At 37.6% G+C, this 26761-nt stretch overlaps 1 protein-coding gene across 10 annotated transcripts in view; it reads right to left on the bottom strand.

The window, feature by feature from the left end:
- Positions 1-4240: 4240 nt before the first annotated feature.
- ANKRD26 (ankyrin repeat domain containing 26) overlaps positions 4241-26761 on the bottom strand; it is a 113773-nt gene continuing 91252 nt past the window's right edge. For all 10 annotated transcript variants that reach the window (XM_019465279.2, XM_053895823.1, XM_053895821.1 and 7 more), the window contains 7 exons: positions 24668-24720; positions 24227-24320; positions 12225-12515; positions 11476-11693; positions 10023-10251; positions 6319-6364; positions 4241-4872 (listed from right to left, as the gene is read on the bottom strand). In XM_019465279.2, coding sequence (XP_019320824.2) covers positions 4739-4872; positions 6319-6364; positions 10023-10251; positions 11476-11693; positions 12225-12515; positions 24227-24320; positions 24668-24720 — 1065 coding nt within the window. In that variant the 3' untranslated portion in view covers positions 4241-4738. The remainder of the gene's footprint in view (positions 4873-6318; positions 6365-10022; positions 10252-11475; positions 11694-12224; positions 12516-24226; positions 24321-24667; positions 24721-26761) is intronic.

The following is a 26761-nucleotide window of genomic DNA, read 5'->3' on the forward strand; positions in this document are numbered from 1 at the left end:
CCCACTTGGGTAATGTATTATAGAGTTGCTAATTTAAAGTCCTTTGATAAACAAGAAACTATGTGGAGGTCACTTATCTGAATAGGTAAAGATTTCAAAAAAGAATTCCCTATGTCTTCCTTAATCTGATACAGTGCACTTCAAAGCCATCTAGAGGTCAAGTAAGTATAAAAACTATCTGCAGGCTTAAAATGATAATATTTTAATGTGAATGCTAATAAAATAGGCATATAGTTAACGATGCTGATAAGCATATGGCAGGCACTAAATTAAATGCTATGTATATAAAATATAATTTACACAAACCACCCTTGAAGGATGTATTATTATCCTCCTTTTCATATCAGGAAACATGTTTAGTGATGATACGTAATGCTCCCAAGGTCACAACACCTAGCAAGTAGGAAAGCTATGAATAAACCTAGTCTTGTGTGAATCTAAGGCACATCTCTTTCTTCTTTATCACCCACCTGTAACTTATCCTCATTAAAGGAAAAGTCTATTCAGTTAAAGTTACCTTTCATCTTTCTACTCCTACCAATTAAAAATAAAATCAAAAATATATATACTGGACATGAAAAAGGGTAAAACCTGATGAGCCTATAGTACCTGGTAATAGTAATTAATCATTACTTAAAGATCACCTAAGGACATCAGTATTCCTTAAAGAAGAAAAAAAAAGCAATTTAAAGCAAAGTGTCATCCAAAAGACAAAACAACTCCTGTTTTTGTCTAATATGCATCTTAATTTTTTACATCTATTTGCTTTTGAGAGACAGAGTACAGGTTTGTCCTCTGTCACCGATTCTCTGTTCTGCCTCGTCCATGCTTGCTGCCTCTGCATCCATCCGTGATTGCAGCTCAGTTATAGCACTTTTAATTTCATTCTATTGTTTACTTCTTTTATCTCTGCAGAAAGGGATTCTAATCTATTTTCGGCTCCAGCTAATATTCTTATTATCGTGATTCCAAATTCTGGTTCAGACATCTTGCTAGTATCTGTGTTGGTTAAATCCCTGGCTGTCGTTTCTTTATGCTCTTTCTTTTGGGGTAAATTCCTGCTGGATTCTGTGGTTCAGGTTGTGCAGATTGTTGTGTTAATCCTCCAGTTTTCTAGGTGTACAGGATGGTTTAGTGTTGGTCTGGCTGTATTTCATGGATGCGAGACACACAGAAAACTTCCATGCTGTTCTGCCATCTTGGCCCCTCCCCCCATTCACAAATATTTTAAAAATTTATCTCAGGGTGCCTGGGTAGCTCAGTCGGTTAAGCATCCAACTTAGGCTCAGGTCATGATCTCACAGTGTGTGAGTTTGAGCCCGTGGGGCTCGCATTGGGCTCACCACTGTCAGCGCAGAGCTTGCTTCCGAGCCTGTCTCCCTCTCTCTCTGCCCCTCCCCTGCTGGCTTGCTTGGTCTCTCAAAAATAAACACTTAAAAAAATTATCTCAATAGATGTGAAGTAAACATCTATTAACGTTCAATATTCATTCATGACAAAACTTAGAAACTAGTATCATAAGGGAACTTCCTTAATATACTTGTAGCAGAAAGACCCTAAGTGACCCCATAATATCTGCCCTTTAGTGTTGTCACCTTTTCTTTATAATTCTTTTCTCTTAAGATCTGTGACTTCACTCTAGCTATTAGAATATGGAAAATGTAAAGGAATTGTGGAGACATAATTCAGTTACTTCAGAGTCCATCAAAAGGGGGATTATGCTAGGCAAACCTGATCTAATCACATGAACACCCTTCAAGGACTGAGCCTTCTCTGAAGTGACATTCTCCTTGCTGGCCTCCTAAACTAAGCGGCGTATTAAGTCTACATGGCCAAGAACAAGGAACAGCCTTGCTCTAGACTGAATATTTGTGTCCCCACTTGCCCAAATTCATGTGTTAAATCTTAATGTTCAATGTGATAGTATTTAGAAGTGGGGGATTTGGGAAATGATGAAGTCATGAAGGTGGAGCCCTCATGAATGGGATTAGCGGCCTTATAAAGGAGGGCTGTGAGAGCTCCCTTGGCCCTGCGCCAAGCAGGAAGACCAGCGTCCATGAACCAGGAAGCAGGCCGTCGCTGGATACTGAATCTGCCAGTGCCTTCATTTTGGACTTCCCAGCCTCCAGAACTGTGAAAAATAAAACTTTTTTTCATAAGCCTATGGTATTTTGTTAGAGCAGCCCAAAAGGACTAGGACAAGCGTCTGGGAACCGTGGGCAACCACTAGGACCTAAGCCTCCAACTAGCAAAGAGCTGTGGAAATGAGTCCAGTCATACAGTCACAAGGAAATTCTCTTAAAAACAAACTCAGTGGGCTTGGAAGCAGATTCTTCCCCATTGAAGCACCCAAATGGGGAAGCGCAGTCTAGCGGACACCTTGGGTACAGCCTTGTGAGAACCTGAGCAAAGGACCCAGCTAAGCCATTGCTTAGCTTCTGACCCATAAAAATGTGAGATAAATGTGTATGGCTTTAAGACACTGTGTTGATGGTGATCTGTTGTAAACGGTAAGAGCAAACTAAGAGACTAATAAAAGATCTACACTTTTCAAAACCCCACTATCTACATAGTTATAGAAAAATACTTTTACATGTTGCAATTTCAAGAAGACATAAACACTCACTATCCTCACATTTACTCAACGTCATTCTTGTAGTAGGAAAGAAGAAAAAAATTAAAGCTCTAGGAATTGGAAAGAAACAAAAATGCCACTATTTATAGATTCTATGTCGCTGCATGAACCAAATCCAAAGGAATCTGCAGATAAAATACTCGAGTAAGAAACAATATATTGTGGGGAATAAGCTTAGGCAATTAAAATACTAGTTGTTTGGGAAAATCAGTATAAGAAATGTCTTTCCTTACACACTATTGCCAGATTCGATGCAATTCCAATCAGAAACTTGGCTTTGGAGAGCTTGCCAAGTTGATTATAAAAGACCTGTGGAGCCCTTCCTTTCTTCTTTCTCATCCCCAACATTTTAGTTCCCAGTCCTAGAAACAGAGGCATGGAGTTGTGGGTGTCCAGAGTGAGGTGTTGGAGCTTAGACAGAATGGGGAAGGCATTATGTGTGGGACAGTCACCCTGCACAGTGTTAGAGCTCAAGTGAGAGCATCCCTGAAAAGTGCATGATATAGAATAATGAAGTAACACAGACTGAACAGGGTGGGGAAGCATCTGCACAGGGGAAAAATAGCCCAGTGTGGGTTTTCAGAACCTGCAGGGGGGCACATCATCTGCAGAAGAGGTGGCCTGGCACAGGGTGTCTGAAAAAGGAGATACTACCTGTCTCAAAGTACTTCCCCATAAAATACTAAATAATTGTAAAGTTGGAAAGTTAACATTCCAGCGGAGAAACCTGGCAGATCCTACCTCCGGTGGCCAACATTAACATCACCAGTATTGGGACAAATCCAAATTGTAGGTCATGTGATAGGATGCAATGAAAAGAGTAGACTGTAGTGATACTCTTGCTAAAAACGTATGATCTGAATTTTATCATAAGGAAACCTAAGAAAAATCCACATTGAAAGACATTCCACATTACTGGAATTTACTCGTCAAAAGGTTAAAAACCTGAAAGTCAAGGAAAGACAAAGGAACTGTTCTAGACTGAAAGAGACTAAGACACACAACTGAATTCAATACATGGCTCTGAACAGGACCTTCCTTGGTATAACGTATACTACAGATAAGTGACCAAACTTAAAAAGAATTATGAGGAATAAATGATAGAATTATACTTAACGCTTGAACCAAAGAGTTTTAATGGGTGCACTGATTACACACACATTTTATTCAGTACTGTAAATATATTTTCTAATTTTCTTCATAGTATTTTTTTCTTTAGCTTACTTTATTGTAACAATATAGTATGATACATATAATATACAAAAGATTATTGGTAGTAGTAGTGGTTAAGTCTTTGGGGGTCAAAAGTTGTTCATGGCTTTTTGACTATGGGGCGTAGGGGTCAGAGCCCTTAACCCCATTATTCAAGCGTTGAGTGTATTAGAGTTAATGTTCTGATTGTGAAGGTTGTATGGTAGTTATGTGGAATGTACTGACTTGTAGGATTTAAATACTACAGGAATCAGGCATCACATTAGCAATTTACTTGCAAATAATGACTCTGGGGCAGCGGGGGTGGGGGGGGGGAGTTCTTTTTTTTCTTCTCTAGTTTTTCTTTTCTCTTTGTTTCCAAAAAGCAAATCAAAAATAAATAAAGAGAAAAGGTGAAAAGCCTTAGGCAAATTTTATTTCTCCATGTGGAAAGAGCTATGAATCAGTGTTTACAATTATACATAGGTTTTATGGCATTATAAAAAATTGTAATACATACAAACATTGGCAATAGCCATAGCAGGAATACATCAAAATAATGTCTAAATCTTTAGGTCCACATATAGTAACAAAAATTGGAAAATACAAAAGCCATCCATTAACACTACTTAAGTATTAATGGCAACTTGGTTGTTTGGGTGCTATTCAAACAGCTGGTAGTGGGGCGGTCTGAAGTATGTAAAACCCTCTAGTGCTGGTTTCCACGTACAAAATGTGCTTAAAAGTTAATGAGATGCCAAGAAACATAGTTTAAAATATTATACAGATTTTTATCACACACATATGATACAAAACATTTTCCTTTAATCAAGATTTTACCATATAGTGTGTTCAATTGGGAAACAATGAAAATGTTTTGTAAGCATCCAGTAAATTTTTTCTATTTATTTTTCAAATCATATAATTTTTGTTCAAAATCTGTACATATTCTTGTGACGCTTTCCATACCAGGTCTTGATTTAGAATTGAATCATCAGTAGATACTAAAGGAGTTCTACAGGATCCTGATTCAAATTCAGTAGCAGCTGAAAAGGAAAAGAAAGAATTAGATTCCTTATACAAAATACTTTTAACTACAAGTTAGAAAGAAAGGAAAGCAGAGGGGAGGGGAGGGGAAGGGAGGGGAAGGGAAGGGAAAGGGGAAGGGCAAGGGGAAGGGGAAGGGGAAGGGGCAGGGGAAAGGGAAGGGAAGGAAAGGAAAGTTGGGGCCTTCATGAATAAGTGTTAAGAAAAATGAAAAATACCTACATACAACTGCAATATGAAACCCAAGATTACTATTAAATATATTTTGCTCAGGGTTGCACACTGAATTAATTGCTATTGTGGATAAATATCAGAGTTTCTGGTTTTTTCATTACAAGGTGAAATTACAAGATGAGGACACAGTCTACCCTGAACAATCATCAACTATAAACTGAAAAATCAAACGGGCATTTCCAAACAGAGCCAAGTATACAGGTATAAGTGACAGGTATAAAACATAGCACTACTGGAACATACAGAAGGGATATCCCAGTTTTGTGTCAATATTGTCTGCTCTTTGGTGAAGGTGATATGTAAGCTGACACCTGAAGGACAAGGAAAAAGTATGCTAGGTAGAGGGAAGAAGCACGTACAAAGAGCTAGAAGTGAGGAAGAACACTTGTGCAATTATGAGTAGTTTAGTTTGACAAGGTGCTAGAGCAAAGCAGAGAGTAGGGCAAATAGTGAGAGACTAGGCTGAATAATCTGGCAAGAAGCAAACTGATTTGGGTGTTTTCATTCCATGCTAAGGAACTTGAAGTTTGACTCAAGGGCAAAAGCAATGATGACAAAGTCAATGAGCGAAGATTTAAACCCATTACCTGTCAAGTGAGAGCTATAGGACCTATAATTACTTAACCAAGCATTACTAAAACGACTTTGGCTTTTTGGGTCTTCTATTACTAGCAGAAACAACAATTTGATAAAGCACACATTTTCTGAGACTTGTGCAGGTTGACAGTTTCATAGGGATGGCACCAGTGAAGGAAGATTATTGCCAGAAATAATAACAGACATATAGACTTAGGAGATTGAAAAAACTTTAACGTTCATTTATTTTTGAGAGAGAGACAAAACACAAGCGGGCAGGGACACAGAGAGAGGGAGACACAGAATCTGAAGCAGGCTCCAGGCTCCGAGGTTTCAGCACAGAGCCCACTGTGGGGCCTGAACCCACCTGAGCTGAAATCAGTCGGCCAACCAACTGAGCCACCTGGGTGCACTAGACTTTTGGGAGATTTTAAAAGAGCTATGAAACATGATGACTAAATGAGGAAGAAGTATGTTCTTCATTATGCTCATACTTTTACATTTTTTATTAGATATGTACAAAAAAATGTGAATGTAGTATCTATCATCCAAACAATGGAAAGGGATGCCATTCACTATTTAGAGTTTATTTCAGAAATCAATGATATCTAAATTCATACATATTGGCAACATACCTTCTTCTAGTGCTTTGGTTATACTTTTTTCCAACTCCCACTGCATCTGAAATAAGTCAAATATTATTTAGAATGTGTAAACAAAAGACATTGTAGGAATTATATATAGCTTATGACATGTGGTCTTGAAATAATACTTGCAGAGACTAAACCAAAGTTAGGGATTGCTTAAATAGAAGGACAATCACATAAATAAAATAAATTCCTATTTTAGTTTTAGATAATTGAGAACAGATACATATATATATATATATATATATATATATATATATATATACACACACACACACACACACACACACATATATGTATATATATATATATATGTGTGTGTATATATATATGTATATATAATATGTGTATATTTTACACATTAAATAATGCTATTTAAGTGAATCTGATAAAAAGCACAATTAACATTGGTCTATTGAATGTGTATCATCTCTGAAAGGTGATGTTTGATCTTACTGGTACAAAAAAGTTTAAACAAGAATCATATTGTATACTGAATTATTACTTGGAAATTATTAGAAAAACTGCCATTTATGAAAGTTTAAGCAGTTTTTTACCTTAATGAATTGTTCCTTAAAATGGGCTTTCCATTTTTTTACTTTTAGAAAAACAAAATTTGAAGGAATGCTTTTTGCTATTAATTTTTCAGGACTGACTCTTAATAAATACATGTAAAATGAGGAAAGTGGGACTGTCATACTGTCATGTGGAAATTCTGCTGGCAAAAATTGAGTTAAAATATTTTGCTATCAGTATTATGACTAAAACACTTATTTCTTTTCATATGCACACAAAGATTTCAGAAAATCTATTTGAAGAAAGGAAAAATATAGGGTTACAACAGTTTTCAAACTTAGCTTCTGATTTATAACTTTCTCAATTAGAGATAAGGAAAACAATATACAATTTTCAATTATAACTTTAGGACCAAGTTTTGAAACACTTGACTTATTAAAGTTATGGTTATCTACTTATCAAATGTGTACGAATATTTCAAACTATAGGTGACCCTTGAATAACACAGGGGTGGGGTACAGTCAAAAACCTGTATATAATTTTTCATCCCCCCCAAAACTTAATTACTAATAGCCTACTGTTGACCGGAAGCCTTACTGGTAACATAAACAGTCGATTCATACATGTTTTGTACAGTAGAATAAGCCAGGGCAAATAAATGACATTGAGAAAAACAGAAGGAAGAGGAAATACACTTACAGTACTATACAGTATCCAAAAATAATCCATGTGTAAGTAAAGTAGACCTGCACAGTTTGAAACCATGTTGGTCAAGGGTCAACTGTATATTACAACTGTTCCTGTCTAGAATGTTCTTATTTAGATCTTTCTTATAAAAGGTAGCCTCTCCCTGAATGCCCCAAACGGGCTCCAAAAGAGTGTACTGAACATAATCAACACTGTGGTGATAAGGATTCCAATGTCTTTACAAATTTAGGTGTGAGGACAAATTTTTTGGCTGACATGTTTCCCAATATTTTCAGAGACTGTTTTCCCTAATACCTTTTTTTAATTGAAGTATAGCTGACATAAAATGTTACACTAGTTTCAATATACAAATTCAGATTGGACAATTGTATACACTATGCTATGCTCACTACTGTACGTATAGTTACCCTCTGTCACCATACAACATTAATACAATATTATTGATGATATTCCATATGCTGTATTCTTCATTCCTGTGACTTATTTATAACTGGAATTTGTACCTCTTACTCCTCTTCACCTATTTTGTCCATACCTCTCTACCCACCTCCCCTCTAGCAACCACCAGTGTGTCCTCTGTATTTATGATTCTGTTTGTTGACTTGTTTTTTTTATATTCCACATGTAAGTGAAATCAGATGGTATTTATTTGTCTTTCTCCGATTTATTTCACCTAGCATAATACCCTCTAGGTCTATCAATGTTGTCACAAATGGCAAGATCTCATTCTTTTTGATATTTCATTGTATACATATTACACATCTTCTTTATCCATTCATCTATCGATGGACACTTAGGTTGCTTCCATATTTTGGTTATTGTAAACAATGTTTCAATAAACATAGGGATGCACACAACTTTTCAAATTAGTGTTTTCATTTTCTTTGGGTAAATATGCAGTAGTGGAATTAATGAATATCTATTTTTAAGTTTTTGAGGAACCATAACACTTTTTTGACAATAGCATTATATTCAGGCCTTATAAAATGAATGGGACAACATTACTATACCAGACTTATAAAATTAATAACTCAATACCAGACGATGGGGGAAGGCTTTATTCAAACAATTTTATATCACCATTAATAAATACTATGTAAAATATAAACCACGTTTTTTATATGACATGACTTAAGGAACTACCAAGGTAATGTTGCATCTTTCCCCCAAAAGCTCTTTTCCTAAATACTTACCTCTGTGACCTTTATGTTTATTTCTAGGTAAAATCTGTGTTTCAATGGTGAAAATAGCTTTGAAGTCCATGAGTAAGAACACGTGTGATTTTATTTATACCTTTCCACTTATCAAAAAAATAAGAGGGTGAGAAAATTATACACGGAAAAACTATATATCAGCAAATTTTAATTCAAAGAAAAATTTTAAAGAATTTTTAATTAAAAGGATTTTCTCATTAACTGTTAGTATTCAAATAATGGCTTGATTCAAATATTTGCTTGATTTAGCTATTTAGGAAATGCTTTACAATTGCTCAGCAAGACATTTTATAAAAATTGAAACAAAGGAAAAAGAAAAAAGAGTGTCATAAGAAAGCAATTAAGGATGTATTCTCGTGTAAGAAAATACCAAAATTGTAAGTTAAAAGAGAAATTAACCTTTTTAGTGTTGCAAGTTGATTTAATTCATAAAAAGGACTTATCATGGATTCTTTTTTTTTTTTTTTTTTTAAGTAGCCTCCATGCCCAGCGTAGGGCCCAATGCAGGACTTGAACTCATGACCCTGAGATCAAGAGTTGGACGCTGAACTGACTGGGCCACCCAGGCACCCCCATGGATTCTTTTAAATAGTAAACATTCATTATGTCGTTAAGTGTTTGGAGACCGATCATTCACTTATGTACAGGGGTGCAAAAACTGGATTATAGTAAAACTTTCAAATGTTTATGAACCACTGCCAACTGAAAGTAAGTCCAAACATCTAAGTGTACCTGTGGTTAGCAGGCAATAACATTTAGTTTCTAAAATCAAATTTAAAAGAAAGCTTTTCAAGAAATTTAAAATGGGTCAGTTTAGTTATATTTATTGAATACAGTTAATACTAGGTGTCTCTCGTGGCGCACCTGGGTGGCTCAGTTGTTTTAAGCGCCCAAATCTTGATTTTGACTCAGGTCATGATCTCATGGTTTTTGAGACTGAGCCCCACATTGGGCTCTGTGCTGAGCATGAAACCTGCTTGGGATTCTCTTTCTCCCTCTCCTTTTGCCCCTCCCCTGCATGCACTCACTCACTCTCTCAATAAAATAAAATAAAAATAAGTATCCCTTGAAAATGAGAGATCTGGGGACTAAAAAACAAAAAATTATAAAATTAACCTCAGTTCTTTCTTAGCACATATAATTATGATTTTTACTTCGTATGTGTTAGTTAAACAACTCAGAATTTCACCAAATTAAAAGCAACAATTATATCAGATATCTGAAACCCAAAGTAAAACAGATAATATAACTAACCTTCCACAAGGAAGTCTCCCTGTAGTCATATGACGGCCGTGGGTTTGAGGTAGGAATCACTAAGTTTCCTCTTGGAGTAAGATTTCTATTGAGCACTAAATTATTTTCAAAATGTCCACAATAAGGTGGTTCCAGGCCTGACCTCATAGTAAGAGTGCTGAGTAAAGTTTGGTGCTGCTGTCTCTCTACCAGAAGTTTTGTATTGATCTCTGACAGTCTCTCATTAGTCCTGTGAAGATTAAAAAACACAAATACATTTTCTCTTTCCCTTAATCATTCCTAAATGACTTACATCTTTGTAAGTTTCCATAATAGTAAATAGCATTTGCCACTGAACAGTGTTTTAACACTGAACATGTGACAGAGCACACCCACTATCTAAAACTATACTTTTAAAATTGTTCTAAAGAAATACTTATGTTTCCAGGGGGATCCCTAACAATTCAAATGAGGGAAGGGAGAGAAGTGGCTACCAGTGATGTACATGGCTTAATGAATAATACTTGTTGTCTTCTGGAATGGCTATACTGACAAGATCCTTCAGGATGCCAGTATATATACATACTTATATTTAGTAAACCTGTTTACAGATATAAAAATAAACCATCCCTCAAAGACATTTTCAAGCGTTTGCTTTCACCACTCTTGTACATTTCACTTACTATCTCAAAGAAACTGAGCATTTGACACCGAGGAATCAGTGAGACCAACAAGCTCTAGGGGAGATAGTAGATGGCAGAGGTGTGATCAGAAAGAACTAAAACAGCTACAGAGGCAATTAGCTTATAACAGTTACCAAGGCACTGGAGGCAGAATCTGCCCTTTCTGTCTTCAGTCTTCCACACACCTCCCTCCCACCATGGTGCTCTTTTTAGCCACTTTGGGAATTCTACTCCCCTTCAGCCCTGTGTGAGTCTTTCTGTTATTTCACCTGTATGCCTTTATGTAAAGTAGAAAAAGCATAGAGGATAGTTTGTCTCAAGGCCCACTCTAGTAATAATACCAAAGATCACAATCAAGAGAATAAATGTACCAAGCTGCCAGGATGAGTAGTAGTAGTACTTGACCTTTTAGGTTAAAGATGTCATCTTCCAAAAAGAAACTCATTGACATTTCTATTTAGGGTAATTCTGACAAGCAATTTTATAATAATATGCTTCTAAATGGGAAAGCTTTAAACAATTCACTTAAAGACTAGCAGATCCGATCAATGGAAAACATAAGGGGGGGAGGGGGGAGAGGTCCGGTAAAACCAAAAAAAAGAGGAGGGATGCAAACTGTCCTGGACTAACATTTCAAAAGTAAGTTCACTTAGAAACATCATTTTCCAAAATTACACAATCTAGTTCGCTTTCACTTCCTACTCATCTCATGATCTTGGCTCCACAGAAATTATGCTTTAGAGGCAAATTAATAAGCTAAATTTCTTGTCTATGATTCTGTTTTGACTTACCTGTTCAGCTTATTTCTCAAGGACTTTCTAGCTTTTAATTCTTCTAGGTAGAGTTGCCTGTATGTTTCCAACTCTGTTTTAGTAGAATCTTCTTGAGAAGTCTTCATTGTAGAGACCTGAGATTCCAGATCTTTAATTCTAAGTTCCATTTGACTTCTCATTGAAGCATGAGCATTTTCTCTTAACTGGTCTAAGTTTTCTTGAGCTGCTGCTTGTGCCTAAAGCAAATTAACAGGATAGTTTTAAAATAGCTATAATCTGAATAATTATACCTGTTTCCTTTAGTTCTGAGTCAATGATTCAGAGAGCAATTTTAAATGAAAAAAAGCTCAAGTGTAAAATATTTATCATCAATGTCAACTGAATTAAATTATGACTTATAAAATTAAAGTTCAATCATTCTTGTATTAGTATTCATGCAATCTGATAATTCAAATAATAGAATCAATGACAAAATTTTAAAAGTCAACAATAAAGTTAAGAATAATCCAAGTACAGTACAATTTTTAAATCATAATTTTTTCTTTCCTCTTAATAGTGAGAATAGTTGTTTAAGTCATAATTTTTTCTTATCCTCTAAATTTAGTGAGAATAATGATGAAAACTGAAATCTTTAAAGGGAGGAACAAATGCCTCTAGAAATCTGCAAATTACCATAAAACAAGTAGAGGAAACCTATATACTACATCTATCCAAAATGTAATTTGCAGTGCAATGAGTTAAAGCACATTACAGATCAATAAATTAACCTGTAAAAACAGATTGACTTCCTTTAATTTTTCTACTATCTCCAGTCGTGCTCTTTCTTCAATCTCCCGTTTATACTGTTCCACTTGACTGCGTTCTACCATATTCATTTCCATAAAACTTTTCAATTTTACGACTTCTTGTTGTAACTTCTTGCTATTGCTCTCTAGTTTTTCACATTTTTTTCCTAAAGCTTTCATTGACAATAACTCCTGTTGAAGAACTTGATTTTTTGCATCCAGGTGAAGACATTTTGAAGATGTAGTTTCCAGTTTTGTTGTAAGGTCATCAGCCTGCATGAATAAAATAATATAGTTTGGAAGTGGAGTGAAATGGGTCTAACTCGAAACTACTATCAAAAATTTTTTTTCAAATTTTAAGTAATCTCTACACCCAGTGTGAGGCTTGAACTCACAACCTCAAGATCAAGAGTAACTGAGCCAGCCAGGCACTCAAATTTTTAAATAAATTCATTTGCAATAAAATGTTCCCTGTCTTAGAATGTGGAACCTTAACAACTCAGAAAATCGAGAGCAAAGTTAAAGCCATCAGGTGTTACTGAAATAGATCTTTGCTATCATTGTGTTTACTATACAACATTTGCACTTGATTCTAAACTTTTTCTATGATTCTTTCATATCTTTCATAAAGTAAGTCCCCTCTTAGTAGAAAGTCTCTTAGCCCTTCCCCCCATCTTAACACTCCATAATTTTTAAAGAAGTTTTAGCAATATCATATTGACTTATGTATGCCCGAGTCAAAAAATACCAAGACTCTGAAAATAAGACTCTAATTCATGAATCTATAAGTAATGATTCTAATGCCACAGCCTTTTTCTGAACTGCAAATGTTTTATGCTAATTTGAACTGCATTCCCAGGAGAAATGATTCTCCAGGTTAAGAAATTATATCTCCCAGTATAAAAATTTAATTGGATGATCCACATATTTTTTGAGGCAAAAAAAATTTTAATTCAATCCTGTTATCTTGTAATCCTTTGTTACTTTCTACAAAATAGAGATCATACTAAATAACAACAACAACAAAACTGGCTGGAGTTTCAGTGATGCTGAGTTGGGAAGGACTTCCTTCCATTATATATGATTGGTAAGACAAAGTGAGTGGATGTAGTGGTTTTATAAATTCGTTGATACTTCTCCTGTGAAAATTCCTCCCCTTAAATATATGGCTTCAGTAACTGGTTTCTAGTGAACAGAATATGCAGAACTGCTGTGATTTTTAAGGCCAGGTTAGAAAATGTGATATAGCTTCCATCTGACTTTCTTTCTCTAGGGAAGCTCACCCTTAGAACCCAGCCACCACGTTGTGAGGAATCCCAGGCTACCTACTGAGTCTTCATGTAGATAATCCAGCTGAGACTAGCCAACGTCCTAGGCAAAGGCCAGCCTCAACAGCCAAACACATGCATGAACAAGCCTGTAGATGATTCTAGTCTCCAGCTTCCAGTTATCCCAGCTGATGCCAAATGAAGAAGAAATGAGTTGCCCTACTCTGCTTTGCCTAAACTAAAGATTGGTGAACAAGATAAATGCTGTTTTGAACTACTAGGCTTTGAGGTGGCTTATTATGAAGCAGTAAGTTACTACCACAGATACTGATACTAAAAATGGTGTGCTGCTATTTAAAAAAACCTAAAACTAAACTTCCTTTGAACCAGGAGGTAGGTGGAACCTGAAAAGATGTAGAAAAGCGTAAGAATGAGACCCAAAAAGGGCCTCCACGAGACTCTTAGTGGAAACCTGATGGCCTGTGAAGAGGCTGACAGCAAGGGTTTCTAATCAAGTGAAGAAAATGACACTGGAGGAAAGGGAAGTCATGCTACAAAATATCTGAAAGTAAAATGGATAGGAAAGAAAAACTAAAGAAAGGCTGTGCAATTGCAAGGAACCAGGATGGGGCGCCTGGGTGGCTCAGTCGGTTGGGTGGCCGACTTCGGGCTCAGGTCATGATCTCACGGTCAGTGAGTTCAAGCCCCGCGTTGGGCTCTGTGCTGACGGCTCGGAGCCTGGAGCCTGTTTCAGATTCTGTGTCTCCCTCTCTCTGACCCTCCCCCGTTCATGCTCTGTCTCTGTCTCAAAAATAAATAAATGTTAAAAAAAATTAAAAAAAAAAAAGAAAGGAACCAGGACTTACTGGGTTCAACAGGACTTATCTGTTTCTCATTTACAGCCTCTCTACATGTTGAACTGTCAAATACTGCCAAAATGAAGAAATGGCTTTTGGGTTAAGAGAAAATCCAGGGTGCTACCAGGAAAACAGAAAGATTTTAAGGTGTGCCTCAAATTTCTTTAAGGATCTTAAGAGTATAAGATTTTTTTTTTTTTTTAAATAGGTTCCACACCCGACATGGGGCTTAAACTCAGGTCCCAGAGATCAAGTGTCACATGCTCTACCAACCGAGCCAGCCAGGAGCCCCAAGAGTAGACGAATTTTAAAGGCATTGTCATATAAGAGCTTCACAGGAAACCTGAAGGGAAAAGCTTATCTCAAAAGGACTTGCGAGGTTGGCTTTGTTAAAACACGGCATGAAATCCAGTAATATTTACAGAAAACCAAAAAAGGTAAGAGAATTACAGTAGCAAACATACTATTTGCTAGCTTGGACTAAAAGAAACCAAATCGTGCAAAATGAAAAGAGGCCTTTGGGTCTTAGAAGTCCCACAGGGAGGAAGCAGGATGAAAAAACAGCTGCAAATACAGGTCATTCCTTATGAAAAGGAAGGAACCAAGAGCTCAAAGAGTAAAGAAAGGGAAGACACATGGAGAAAGTATTCCCGTGGTTAGGACTAAGTCCTAACTTAAGAACTGACAGCATGCATCAGGCTATATTTCAAAACTCTTATGGACTAGGATGCTTCCCATCTTTTTCTGAACGGGAGAGTCTTCAGCAGTTGACTAGAATGTTGCATTTGTGAGTGGTAAATAACTGCCTCTTTAGTTCTCAAGTCCTCATATTGAGAGCACTTGCACTCAAGGGGCTATAGATACCATAACCCAGGCACCTTATCCCCACTGCACCTGATTAAGATGGTAACATCTTTTTTTCTTTTTTTAAATTTTTTTTTAACGTTTATTTATTTTTGAGACAGAGAGAGACAGAGTATGAACAGGGGAGGGGCAGAGAGAGAGGGAGACACAGAATCTGAAACAGGCTCCAGGCTCTGAGCTGTCAGCACAGAGCCCGACGCGGGGCTCGAACTCGCGACCGTGAGATCATGACCTGAGCCGAAGTCGGACGCTTAACCGACTGAGTCACCCAGGTGCCCCAAGATGGTAACATCTTGAACTCAAGCCCTGAACCTGATGCCATGATAACTGAGACTTGCAGGAGGTACTGGGGGGGTAGGGGGTAGTGAGTGTATTTTTCAGGTGGGAGGAATACAAACATTTGTGGCCAGTGGGTAAATTATACTGCTTTTTAAATGTGTCCATAGGTTTTAAATATTAATTCCATAAAAAAAAAACAAAAAAAAAAGACCATGGAACAACCTTAGTGATTTGCTCCTAATGAACAGAATATGTGAATATGATGCTGTATGTATTCCAAACCTAGGTGACAAAAGGCGATACAGCTTCTGCCTTGCTCTGTATCTCAGGTTGCTTACTTGGAATCTAGCTCCCCATCTAGTGAGGAAGTCTAGGCCACAAAGAGGGTCTAGGTGTGTCAGTTTAAGTGTTTCTGCTGCCTCCTGAACTGAAGTCCCAGGCAACAGCCAGCATCAACAACCAGACGTTAGTGAACAAATCTTCAAATGGATCCAGCCCCAAACCTTTCAGTTGCCCCACCTGAAGCTGAGCGGGGCAGAGACTAGCTGTCCTGGCCACACTTTTCCTAACAGACTTGTGAACAAAAGAAATCTAAACTTTGGGGAGTTTGTTAAGAAAAAACAAAAATGATACATTGAAAAGTGGATGAAAAAAAAGAGATAAGACACATAGGAGAAATTGGTCTCCATTAAAGTAGGATGTAATAAATGTTGAGATTAATTTATTAACAACCAACAGTGCTAATGAGAAGAAGCAGATAACTAGAAGCAAGATCTAAGAAGTTTTTCCCCAGTTAGGATATTAGCTGTTCATTTTTCATATATGGCCTTTATTATGTTGAGGTATAGTTCCTCCAAGCCTACTTTGTTGAGGTTTGTATCACGAATGGATGTTATAGTTTGTCAAATTGTTTTTCTGCATCTATTGCAATATGATTTTATGCTTTTTTAAAAATATGAGGTATCACATTCATTGATTTGCAAATATTGAACCACCCCTGCAAACCAGGGATAAATCCCATTTGTTACAGTGAATGATTTTTTTTTTAATGTTTATTTTTGAGAAAGAGCGCAAGTGGGGGAGGGACAGAGAGAGAGGGAAACACAGAATCTGAAATAGGTTCCAGGGTCCGAGCTGTCAACAGAGCCTGACACTGGGCTTGAACCGACGAACCATGAGATCGTAACCTGAGCTGAAGTTGGATGCTTAACTGACTAAGCCACCCGGCTGCCCCTGGTGAATGATTTTTTAATGTATTGTTGGATTCAGTTTGCTTATTTTGTTGAAGATTTTTGCATGTTCATCAGACATGCTGGCCTGTAATTCTCTTGGTGGTGTCTTTATCTGGTTTTGGTATCAGAGTAATGCTGGCATCATAGAATGAATTTGGAAGTTTCCCTTCATGTTTTTCTGGAACAATTTGAAAAGCACAGGTATTGGGGCGCCTGGGTGGCTCAGTCGGTTAAGCATCTGACTTCAGCTCAGGTCACGATCTCACTGTCTGTGGGTTCGAGTCCCGTGTCGGGCTCTGTGCTGACTGCTCAGAGCCTGGAGCCTGTGTCAGATTCTGTTTCTCCCTCTCTCTCTGACCCTCCCCCGTTCATGCTCTGTGTCTCTCTGTCTCAAAAATAAATAAATGTTAAAAAAAAATTAAAAAAAAAAAAAAAGGACAGGTATTAATTTTTTTTTTTTTTTTTTGTATTAGCTCTTCTTTACATGTTAGAATTTACATCTGAAGCCATCTGGTCCTAGACTTGTGTTTGTTGAGAGTTTTTTGATTCCTGATTCAGTTTCTTTGCTGATTATTGATTTTTTTCAAATTTTCTATTTCTTCTTGTTTCACTTTGGTAAGTTATATGTTTATAAGGAATTCATTTCTTCTAAGTTGTCCAATTTGTTTGCATACAGTTTTTCACAATATTCTCTCATAAATGTTTGTATTTCTGTGGTGTTGGTTCTTATTTCTACTCTCACATTTGTGGTTTTATTTTAGTCTTTTCTATTTTCTTGTTGATAACTCTGGCTAAAGCCTTACCAGTTTTACTAAATCTTACAAAGAACCAGCTCCAGGTTTCACTGATCTGTGCCAGTTTTATCTGTTTTTTTGTTTGACTATCATTTATTTCTGCTTTAATCTTTTTTTTAATTTTAATTGAGTGGGGGAGGGGCAGAGAGTGAGAGAGAGAGAGAGAGAGAGAGAGAAAGAAAGAGAGAAAGAGAATCCCAGCCAGGTTCCATGCTGCCAGCACAGAGCCTAACGAGGGGCTCGATCTCACAACTGTGAGATCATGACCTGAGCCAAAAATCGAGAGTCAGACACTTAACCGGTTAAGCCACCCAAGGGCCCTCTGCTCTGATCATTGTTACTTCCTTTCTTCTGCTGGCTTCAGGCTTCATTTGTTGTTCTTTTTCTAGCTCCTTTAGGTATAAGGTTAGGTTGTTTGGGTCTTGCTTCTTGAAGTAGGCTTATATTGCTATGTACTTCCCTCTTAGAACCACTTTTGCAGCATCTCAAAGGTTTTAGACCATTGTTTTTTCATTTCCATTTGCATACACATATTTTTTAAAATTTCTTCTTGTATTTCCTGGTTAACCCATTCAGTGTAGTCGCATGTTATTTAACCTGCATGTATTTTTTATAATAATTAAGGCCTGTTTTGTGTTTGTGATCCATTCTTGGGAATATTCCATATACACTTGAAAACAATGTGTATTCTGTTTTAGGATGGAACGTTCTGAAAAAAATCTCTTAAGTCCGAACTAGTCCACTCTGTCATTCAAAGCCACTGTTTCTTTGGTGATTTTCTGTTAAGATGTATTTTTTCATGATTTTTTGTTAAGATCTATTGGTGTAAATGGGGTGTTAAAGTACCGTATTACTGTATTATTATCAATTAGTTCCTTTATGTTTGTTATTGTTTTATGTACTTGAGTGCTCTCATGGTGGGTGCATAAATATTTACAATTGTTAGATCTTCCTATTGGATTGTACCCTTTATTATGATATAGTAGCATTCTTTGGCTCTTGCTACAGTCTTTGTTTTTTGTTAAGTTTACTTATTTTGAGAGAGACAGGGTTGGGGAGGGACATAGAAAGGGGGAGAGAAAATTTCAAGCAGGCTCCATGCTGTCAGCCTGGAGCCCAACATGGGGCTCAAACCCACCAGCCATAAGACCATGACCTGAGCCAAGACCTAGTCGGTCGCTCAAATGACTGAGGCACCCAGGTGCCCCACAGTCTTTGTTTTAAGGACTCTTCTGTCTGACAAAATTATCGCTACTTTTTCTTTTAACATGATAAATTTTTCTCCATCCCCTCACTTTCATTTCTTTTTTTAAATAGAATTTATTGTCAAATTTGCTAACATACAGCGTGTACAGTGTGCTCTTGGTTTTGGGGGTAGATTCCTGTGGTTCATCACTTATAGACAACACCCAGGGCTCATCCCAACAAGTGCCTTCCTCAATGCCCACCACCCACTTTCCCTTCTCACCCACCGCCCCCCCCCCCCAACAACCCTCTATTTGTTCTCTGCATTCAAGAGTCTCCTGTGGTTTGCCCCTCTCCTTCTCTGTAACTATTTTTCCCTTTCCCTTCCCCCATGGTCTTCCGTTAAGTTTCTCAAGTTCCACGAATATGAGCAAAAACATATGATATCTGTTTTTCTGTGACTTATTTCACGAAGCATAATACCTTCCAGTTCCATCCACATTGCAACAGATAGCATGATTTCACTCTTTCTCCTTGCCAGGTAGTATTCCAGTGTATATATAAACCACATCTCTTTATCCATTCATCAGTTGATGGGCATTTAGGCTCTTTCCACAATTTGGCTATTGTTGAAAGCACTGCTATAGACATTGGAGTACATGTGCCCCTAATGAATCAGCACTCCTGTATCCTTTGCATAAATTCCCAGTAGTGCTATTGAGGGGTCGTAGGGTAGTTCTATTTTCAATTGTTTTGAAGAACCTATGCACTGTTTTCCAGAGCAGCTACACCAGTTTGCATTACCACTAGCCCAGAGTTAATCTTTTCCTTCCTAGATGGTGAAAACTATGGATTAGTCCATGCATTATGAGATAATAAAATATAATGAAGTAAATGGTAGACTGAGTCAAGAGATTCTATGACCAAGATTTGATGGAAATGAAAGTGGGTGGCACTGACTGATAGACTAAAAGTTTGAACAGGAGGGGAACCTGGGTGGCTCAGTCAGTTGAGCCTCAAACTCTCAGGTCATGATCCCAGGGTCATGGGATCAAGACCCCTGTCAGCCTCCACACTAAGTGCGAAGCCTGCTAAAAATTCTCTCCAACCCCCCAGGCCCCCTCTTCCTGCTTGTGCATGCTCTAAAAAAAAATTTAAAAAAATAAAATATAAATAAATAAATAAATAAAAGTCTGAACAGACTAAAGAAAGAGCATTTTATATTTTTGAGCCTGACTTCACATCGAGTCATGGGGTCAGCAAGGCATAGGCTGGCGAAAGGGTCCTTCCAGAAGCAAAAATCTCTATAGGAGCAAAGTTAAGTTCTACTACATTGACTTTTTATTATTACATAAGTGATTGGTAATTGTCAAGATAACTAGGAAAGAGTTTTCATAAAATTTGATATGGTACTGGCATAAAGATAGACATATAGATCAATGTATTAACATTGAGAATCTAAAAATAAACTCTCACATTATAGTCAACTGATTTTCAACAAGGGTGTCAGACAATTAAATGGAACAAGAATAGTCTTTGTAACAAATGGTACTGGGACAAATGGATATCCACATGCAAAGTAATAAAATCAGACCTCTACCCCATAGCATATATACAAAATTACCTTAAAATCTAAGAGCTAAAATGATAAAACTCTTAGAAAAAAGCATACGTGTATATGTTTGTGACTGGATTTGGCAATGATTTCTTAGACATGACACCAAAAGACAAAAGCAGATTAAGTTTACTTCATCAAAATTAAAAACTTCTATGCTTCAAATATCACCATCAAGAAAGTGAAAGGGCAAGCGACTAAATATGAGAAAATATCTGAAAATCCCATATCTGCTAAGGGATTTGTATGTAGGATATTTAAATAACTCTTCCAATAATGAAAAGACAATCCAATATAAAAATGGGGAAAAGAATGGATTAGTTCCTTAAAGAAGATATAGAAATGGATAAAAATCACATTAAAAGGGAGATGTTCGGGGTGCCTGGGTGGCTCAGTCAGTTGGGAGTCCGACTTTGATGCAGGTCACGATCTCATGGTTTGTGAGTTCGAGCCCCGCATGGGGCTTTGTGCTGACAGCTGGGAGCCTGGAGCCTGCTTCAGATTCTGTGTCTCCCTCTCTCTCTGCCCCTCCCCTGCTCACACTGTCTCAAAAATAAAAGAGAGATGTTCAACATCATTAGTTATAAGAAAAATGCAAACCAAAAACCACAAGATGCCATTTCATACCCACTAGAATTGCTATAATAAAAACAACAGATAATGACAAACATTGGCAAGAGTCAGGAAAAATGGGAACTCTCAAAAACTGCTGATGAAAATGTAATGTTGCTGCCACTTTGGAAAATAGTCTGGCAGTTCCTCAAAAGGTTAAACTTGAAAAACATTTTTTCTAAACTTATTTTAGAGAGAGTGCACAAGTGGGGTAGAGGGACAGAAGGAGAGGGAGGGAGAGAATCCCACGCAGGCTCCATGCTCAGAGCAGAGCCCAATGTAGGGCTCGATTCCACAACCCTGAGATCATGACCTGAGCTGAAATCAAGAGCCGGCCACTCAACCAGCTGAGCCACCCAAGTGCCTGCCCCTCCTCAAAAGGTTGAAAAAACAAAAACAAAAAGGTTTAACAGAGTTACCATATGAACCAGCAAATGTATTTATAGGTATATACCCAAGAGAAATGAAAACATGTTCACATAAAAAGTTGTACATTACACAAAAATAACCTCAAAATGGATGAAAGACCTCAATGTGAGACAGGAAGCCATCAAAATCCTCGAGGAGAAAGCAGGCAAAACCCTCTTTGATCTTGCCAGCAGCAACTTCTTATCTAAACGTCTCTGGAGGCAAGGGAAACAAAAGCAAAAATGAACTACTGGGACCTCATCAAAATGAAAAGCTTCTGCACAGTGAAGGAAACAATCAGCAAAACTAAAAGGCAACTGACAGAATGGGAGAAGGTATTTGCAAATGACATATCAGATAGAGTGGGAGAGAGCCAAAGCATAAGAGACTCTTATAAACTGAGGGCTGATGGGGGGTGGGAGGGAGAGGAGGGTGGGTGATGGGTATTGAAGGGGGCATCTTTTGGGATGAGCACTGGGTGTTTATGGAAACCAATTGGACAATAAATTTCATATATTTAAAAAAAAAAAATGGTTAGTATCCAAAATCTACAAAGAACTTACCAAACTCAACACCCAAAAAAACAAGTAATCCAGTGAAGTAATGGGCAAAAGACATGAGCAGACACTGCTCCAAAGAAGACATCCACATGGCCAACTGACACAGGCAAAAATGCTCCACATCACTCATCATCAGGGAAATCAAAACCACACTGAGATACCACCTTACACCTGTCAGAATGGCTAACATTAAGAACTCAGGGAACAACATATGTTGGCGAAGATGCAGAGAAGAGGATCTCTTTTGCATTGTTGGTGGCAATGCAAGCTCGTGCAGTCACTCTGGAAAATGGTATGGAGTTTCCTCAAAAAACTAAAAACAGAACTACACTATGACCCAGCAATTGCACTACTAGGCATTTATCCGAGGGATACAGGTGTGCTGTTTCAAAGGGACACATGCACCCCCATGTTTATAGCAGTACTATCAGCAATAGCCAAAGTATGGAAAGAGCCCAAATGTCCATCAATGGATGAATGGATAAAGAAGATGTGGTGTATATATTCAATGGAGTATTACTTGGCAATCAAAAAGAATGAAATCTTGCCATTTGCAACTACGTGGATGGAACTGGAGGGTATTAATACTAAGTGAAATAAGTAAGTCAGAGAAAGACAAATTCATATGATTTCACTCGTATGAGGACTTCAAGAGACAAAACAGATGAACATAAGGGAAGGGAAACAAAAATAATATAAAAACAGGGATGGGACAGAGGAGACTCATAAATATGGAGAACAAACAGGGTTGCTGGAAGGGTTGTGGGAGGGGGGATGGTCTTAATGAGTAAGGGGCATTAAGGAATCTACTCCTGAAATCATTGCTTCAGTATATGCTAATTTGGATGTAAATTTTTAAAAATGAAATATAAAGTTAATAAAAAAGAACACACCCTGCCCAAAAAAAAATCTTAACCCAGGTAGTCTCTGGCTTGAGGATTCAGGAGATAAGGACCTTCTAGAGAAGTCAGAGCTATGAGTTGGCTGAAAGCTATCTAAATTTTTGTTTCACAGGGAAGACCTTAAAGTGGCAGCTAATTTCATGCCATAACCCTAATTCCTTTCTATAGGCATCTACAGAAAATCCCTCGTTATTCTTTAATAAAAGCTTAATCAGTTTTGGATATTCTTACAAATTTTAGTTTTTGAGACCTTAAAGATTGCTTTAGGACACAGTAGCAGGACAACGCCTCGCACTCTCATTCATAGCAGACTGATCAACATAGTGTCATGTTACTCGCATGAAAAGTACCCTAAAACAATGTGACTCATTTATAAGAGGTCTAGAAAAGAAAATAATTTTCAGTGTCTCTTCAGCCACAAAAAGGGCCAGTCAACAGAATGTTCTAGTTCCCCTGACGGGTACAGCTGTCTAATGAAACTTGCATGTATATTATATAGCTTTTGTGACTGAAAGAAACTAGTTGGTCAGTGTATCTACCTCACTGCTCCCACTTAGGATGTACAGTGTAAATCCTACAAAGGAGGGTGAGAGTGGGATGACATTAACTGTTCTGCTTGGAAAACAGTTGGGGTTTCACTACATGTCAATAAATTAGAATCCTGAATTGCATATTAGTCTTTTCTGAGATTGAACTGTGAAATCTCTGAAAGGCTGATTAACTCAAGTGAATGGAGAAAAATGAGTTTCTGAACTTGCAATGGTAGGAGCACTATGTTACTAGGTAAGGCCCTGACTGAGCAGCCATTTCTAGTTTTTCACTGGCATTTCTTTTCCTTTACAAAATCCAACAAAGAGAAAAGTCCATTCCTTTGAGAAGGACGTTTGCATAACGACCTGCTAGTCAGTCTTGATGAAGACAATAAATTGCAAATTTGTAATTACAAATTACAACAAATCATCATTAAAATAACCTGTTCTCAAACTCTCACTGAAGGGTTGAGATTACAAGAGAAAGTCAGAACTCAAGATCAAATGATCACTCAAAGTTTGGGGAAGTTTGAAACACGCTGAAAAATATTAGCAGGGACTCACACATCTGTGTGCCAACGTTCACAGCAGCATTATTCACAATAGCCAAAAGGTGGACTAAACCAAACGCTCACTGTGGTGTATATAAAATGTGGCTTTTCTTAGACTCTCACAATGTTTTTATTAAAATCTCACTACAAACGTCATTACGCTTCATCTATATAGAAGAATTACATCACTAGCAGCAAGTAGGAACAATATGGACCTAATATTTTGATCTGTGAGATTTTTCATATGATCCAAAACATTCTTATGTACTACCACTAGTGAAATAAGGATTCCTTTTCAGTAGGGCAGACATTAAGAGACGGACTTACCAAACTTGTCCTTAACAAGTTGCTCTGAAGATCTTGAATTTGGGCCGCTTGCTGTTTGATGGTTTCTTCTTGCCTGGTATTTTTAACCTCTAGCCTAAAATGCAGATCTTAAGATAATTATTCTCACACATAAATTTAAAAAAATACCGTATAATTTCTGAACAAATGAGGGCATTACATAAATCCTTAAAATTTTATCAAGAGGAGGATTTGGCAATTGTGCCATTTTTCTCGTTGTGTTTTGTGGATAAGGTGCAACATTGAGAGATAATATGCCACAATCTGCATTTCAAAATAGCTCAAAGCTGGAATTTGTATCCAGCTTAACAATGATATACTGGCATAACTAATACATTTCTCATACTACACTGCTTATCTGCTTTATAAATAATCAAGCTATTTTCTGTGAGGATTAAATTATACTTTTGCATATGATCTTACGTCTTCTCAGCATATCTTACGGCCTCTGCATGTTGATCCTGTGCTTCTTGCAACTAGAATAAAGAAAAAAAATAATTCTAACTACTGACAATCTAGTAGAACACCAACACCTGTTTCTGTAACTAAATGGTTTTTGGTTTTTTTTTTACTTGAGAGACAGAGACACAGAGAGAGAGAGAGAGAGAGAGAGAGAGAGAGAGAGAGAGAGACAGCACAGCATGCACAAGTGGGGAAGAGAGGCAGAGAGAGAGACAGAGAAAATCGTAAGCAGGCTGCAAGCTCAGGGAGAAGCCTGATGAGGGGCTCGGTCTCAGGACCGGTCTCATGATGTGGGGTTTGGGATCATGACCTGAGTGGAAATTGAGAGTCAGGGCGCTCAACCAACTATGCCGCCCAAGTGCCCCTGTAACTAAAATCTTATTGGACCCAGCCACACTCTCCTCTACATGCTGACTGATGGCTACTTTTAGGTCGTAACAGCAGAGCTGAGCTTCTACAACAGAGACTATGGCCTAAAAGCCAAAAATGTTTCAATACTCTTACAGAAGAGTTTACCAACCATACTCTACTACAAAAACATAATGTTTTTAATGTTTTAAAATTATACATGATCAGATAAACATACAAATGTATGTACCGGTCAAATAGAGGGAATATAGGAAATTACCTTATGGTAAACATTTCTGTTTTCATACTCCAAGCACCGCATCAACTCTGATTTCAAATATTCACATAGGTGAATGGCATTGCCATTCTCGTGATTATAAAACTGAACATGATGTTTTCAGTGACGAGATATTTCATGGAACAGTTTGAGAAGCAGTATCTTAGTAGGAGCCAGTATGCCTGGATCTAAATTCCCAATTCTGCTGGTGATGAGCTATATGACCTTGAGCAAACTACCTAAAACTTCCGTGTCTCAGTCTTTGCATCTGTAAAATGAAGGTAATAACAGCACCTACTGGGGCACCTGGGTGGCTCAGTCGGTTCAGCGTCTGGCTCTTGATTTCGGCTCAGGACATGATCTCAGGGTCATGTGATTGAGCCCCACATCAGGCTCTGCATGGACAGCGAGGAGCCCGCTTGGAATTCATTCTCTCTCTCTCTCTCTCTCTCTCTCTCTCTCTCTCTCTCTCTCCCTCTCTCTCCCTACCTGACCTTCCCCACAATCTCTCTCTCTCTCTCTCTCTCTCTCTCAAAATAAAGAACCTTAAAAAAGTGATCTCCAAATAAATAATAATAGTATCTACCTCACTGGGATGTTGGGAAGATTAAATTAGGAAATAATACATGAACAACTTAGAAGGGTACACGGCACATAGTCAGCTCTAAGTGTCTGCATTTAGCATGATTACTGTTGCTGTATTTTGCGTTCCAATACAACATGATAGTTTAGGCAGGTGGCATGCCAGTAGAAGTGGTCCCCTATACAAATTATACTGAAGTTATTCTCACTCCACCGCAAGTGGCAGCAAATGGGGAGCATGAGGCCCAGAATCTCTCCTCAGTACTTCACACAACTTTCGCCAATGCCACTAGCCAACAGTACTTTTTTTCCACTTAAAATACTTTTAACTAACTTCCTGTCTATACTACTCAGTGGACAATGCTCACAGACTACAGTACAAACAGCACCTCCTAGACTGAGTAATAAATCCTTTACATGACCATCAGAGGCAAGGGAAAGCCACTGACATGGGAATAATGGAGTCTTGCTAAACCAAAGTTCCTCAATCATTTCATGTCCGTACTGTTTACGTTAGGCTGCTTTAGCAGGTACTCTGATGAAGAGATTAAGGCTTTGTGGTAAAAGCAGATCAGAAAAGCTGTCCCCAGAGCTTTGCAGTTGGTAAAATGCTATAAATCCGTAAATCCCAGTTCTGGCTGCATAAGGAAGAAAGATTTCAATTTCTCCTCTTCTATTAACCATTTGCTTAAGTTTTGAAGCTTTGTCCATCTATCACCCTGCTTCTCCCCTTGCAGTGGACTCGAACATTTTTTAATGTATCGTCTCATCCACAGATGCAACTTTTCTTCACTTCTTTCCTTCTTTTACACTAAAACCTACCTTTCACTCCTATCATTCCACTAAGA

The sequence above is a fragment of the Panthera pardus genome, unplaced genomic scaffold (assembly GCF_024362965.1).
Source record: "Panthera pardus isolate Hobbes unplaced genomic scaffold, ASM2436296v1 HiC_scaffold_6, whole genome shotgun sequence".
Lineage (NCBI taxonomy): Eukaryota > Metazoa > Chordata > Mammalia > Carnivora > Felidae > Panthera > Panthera pardus.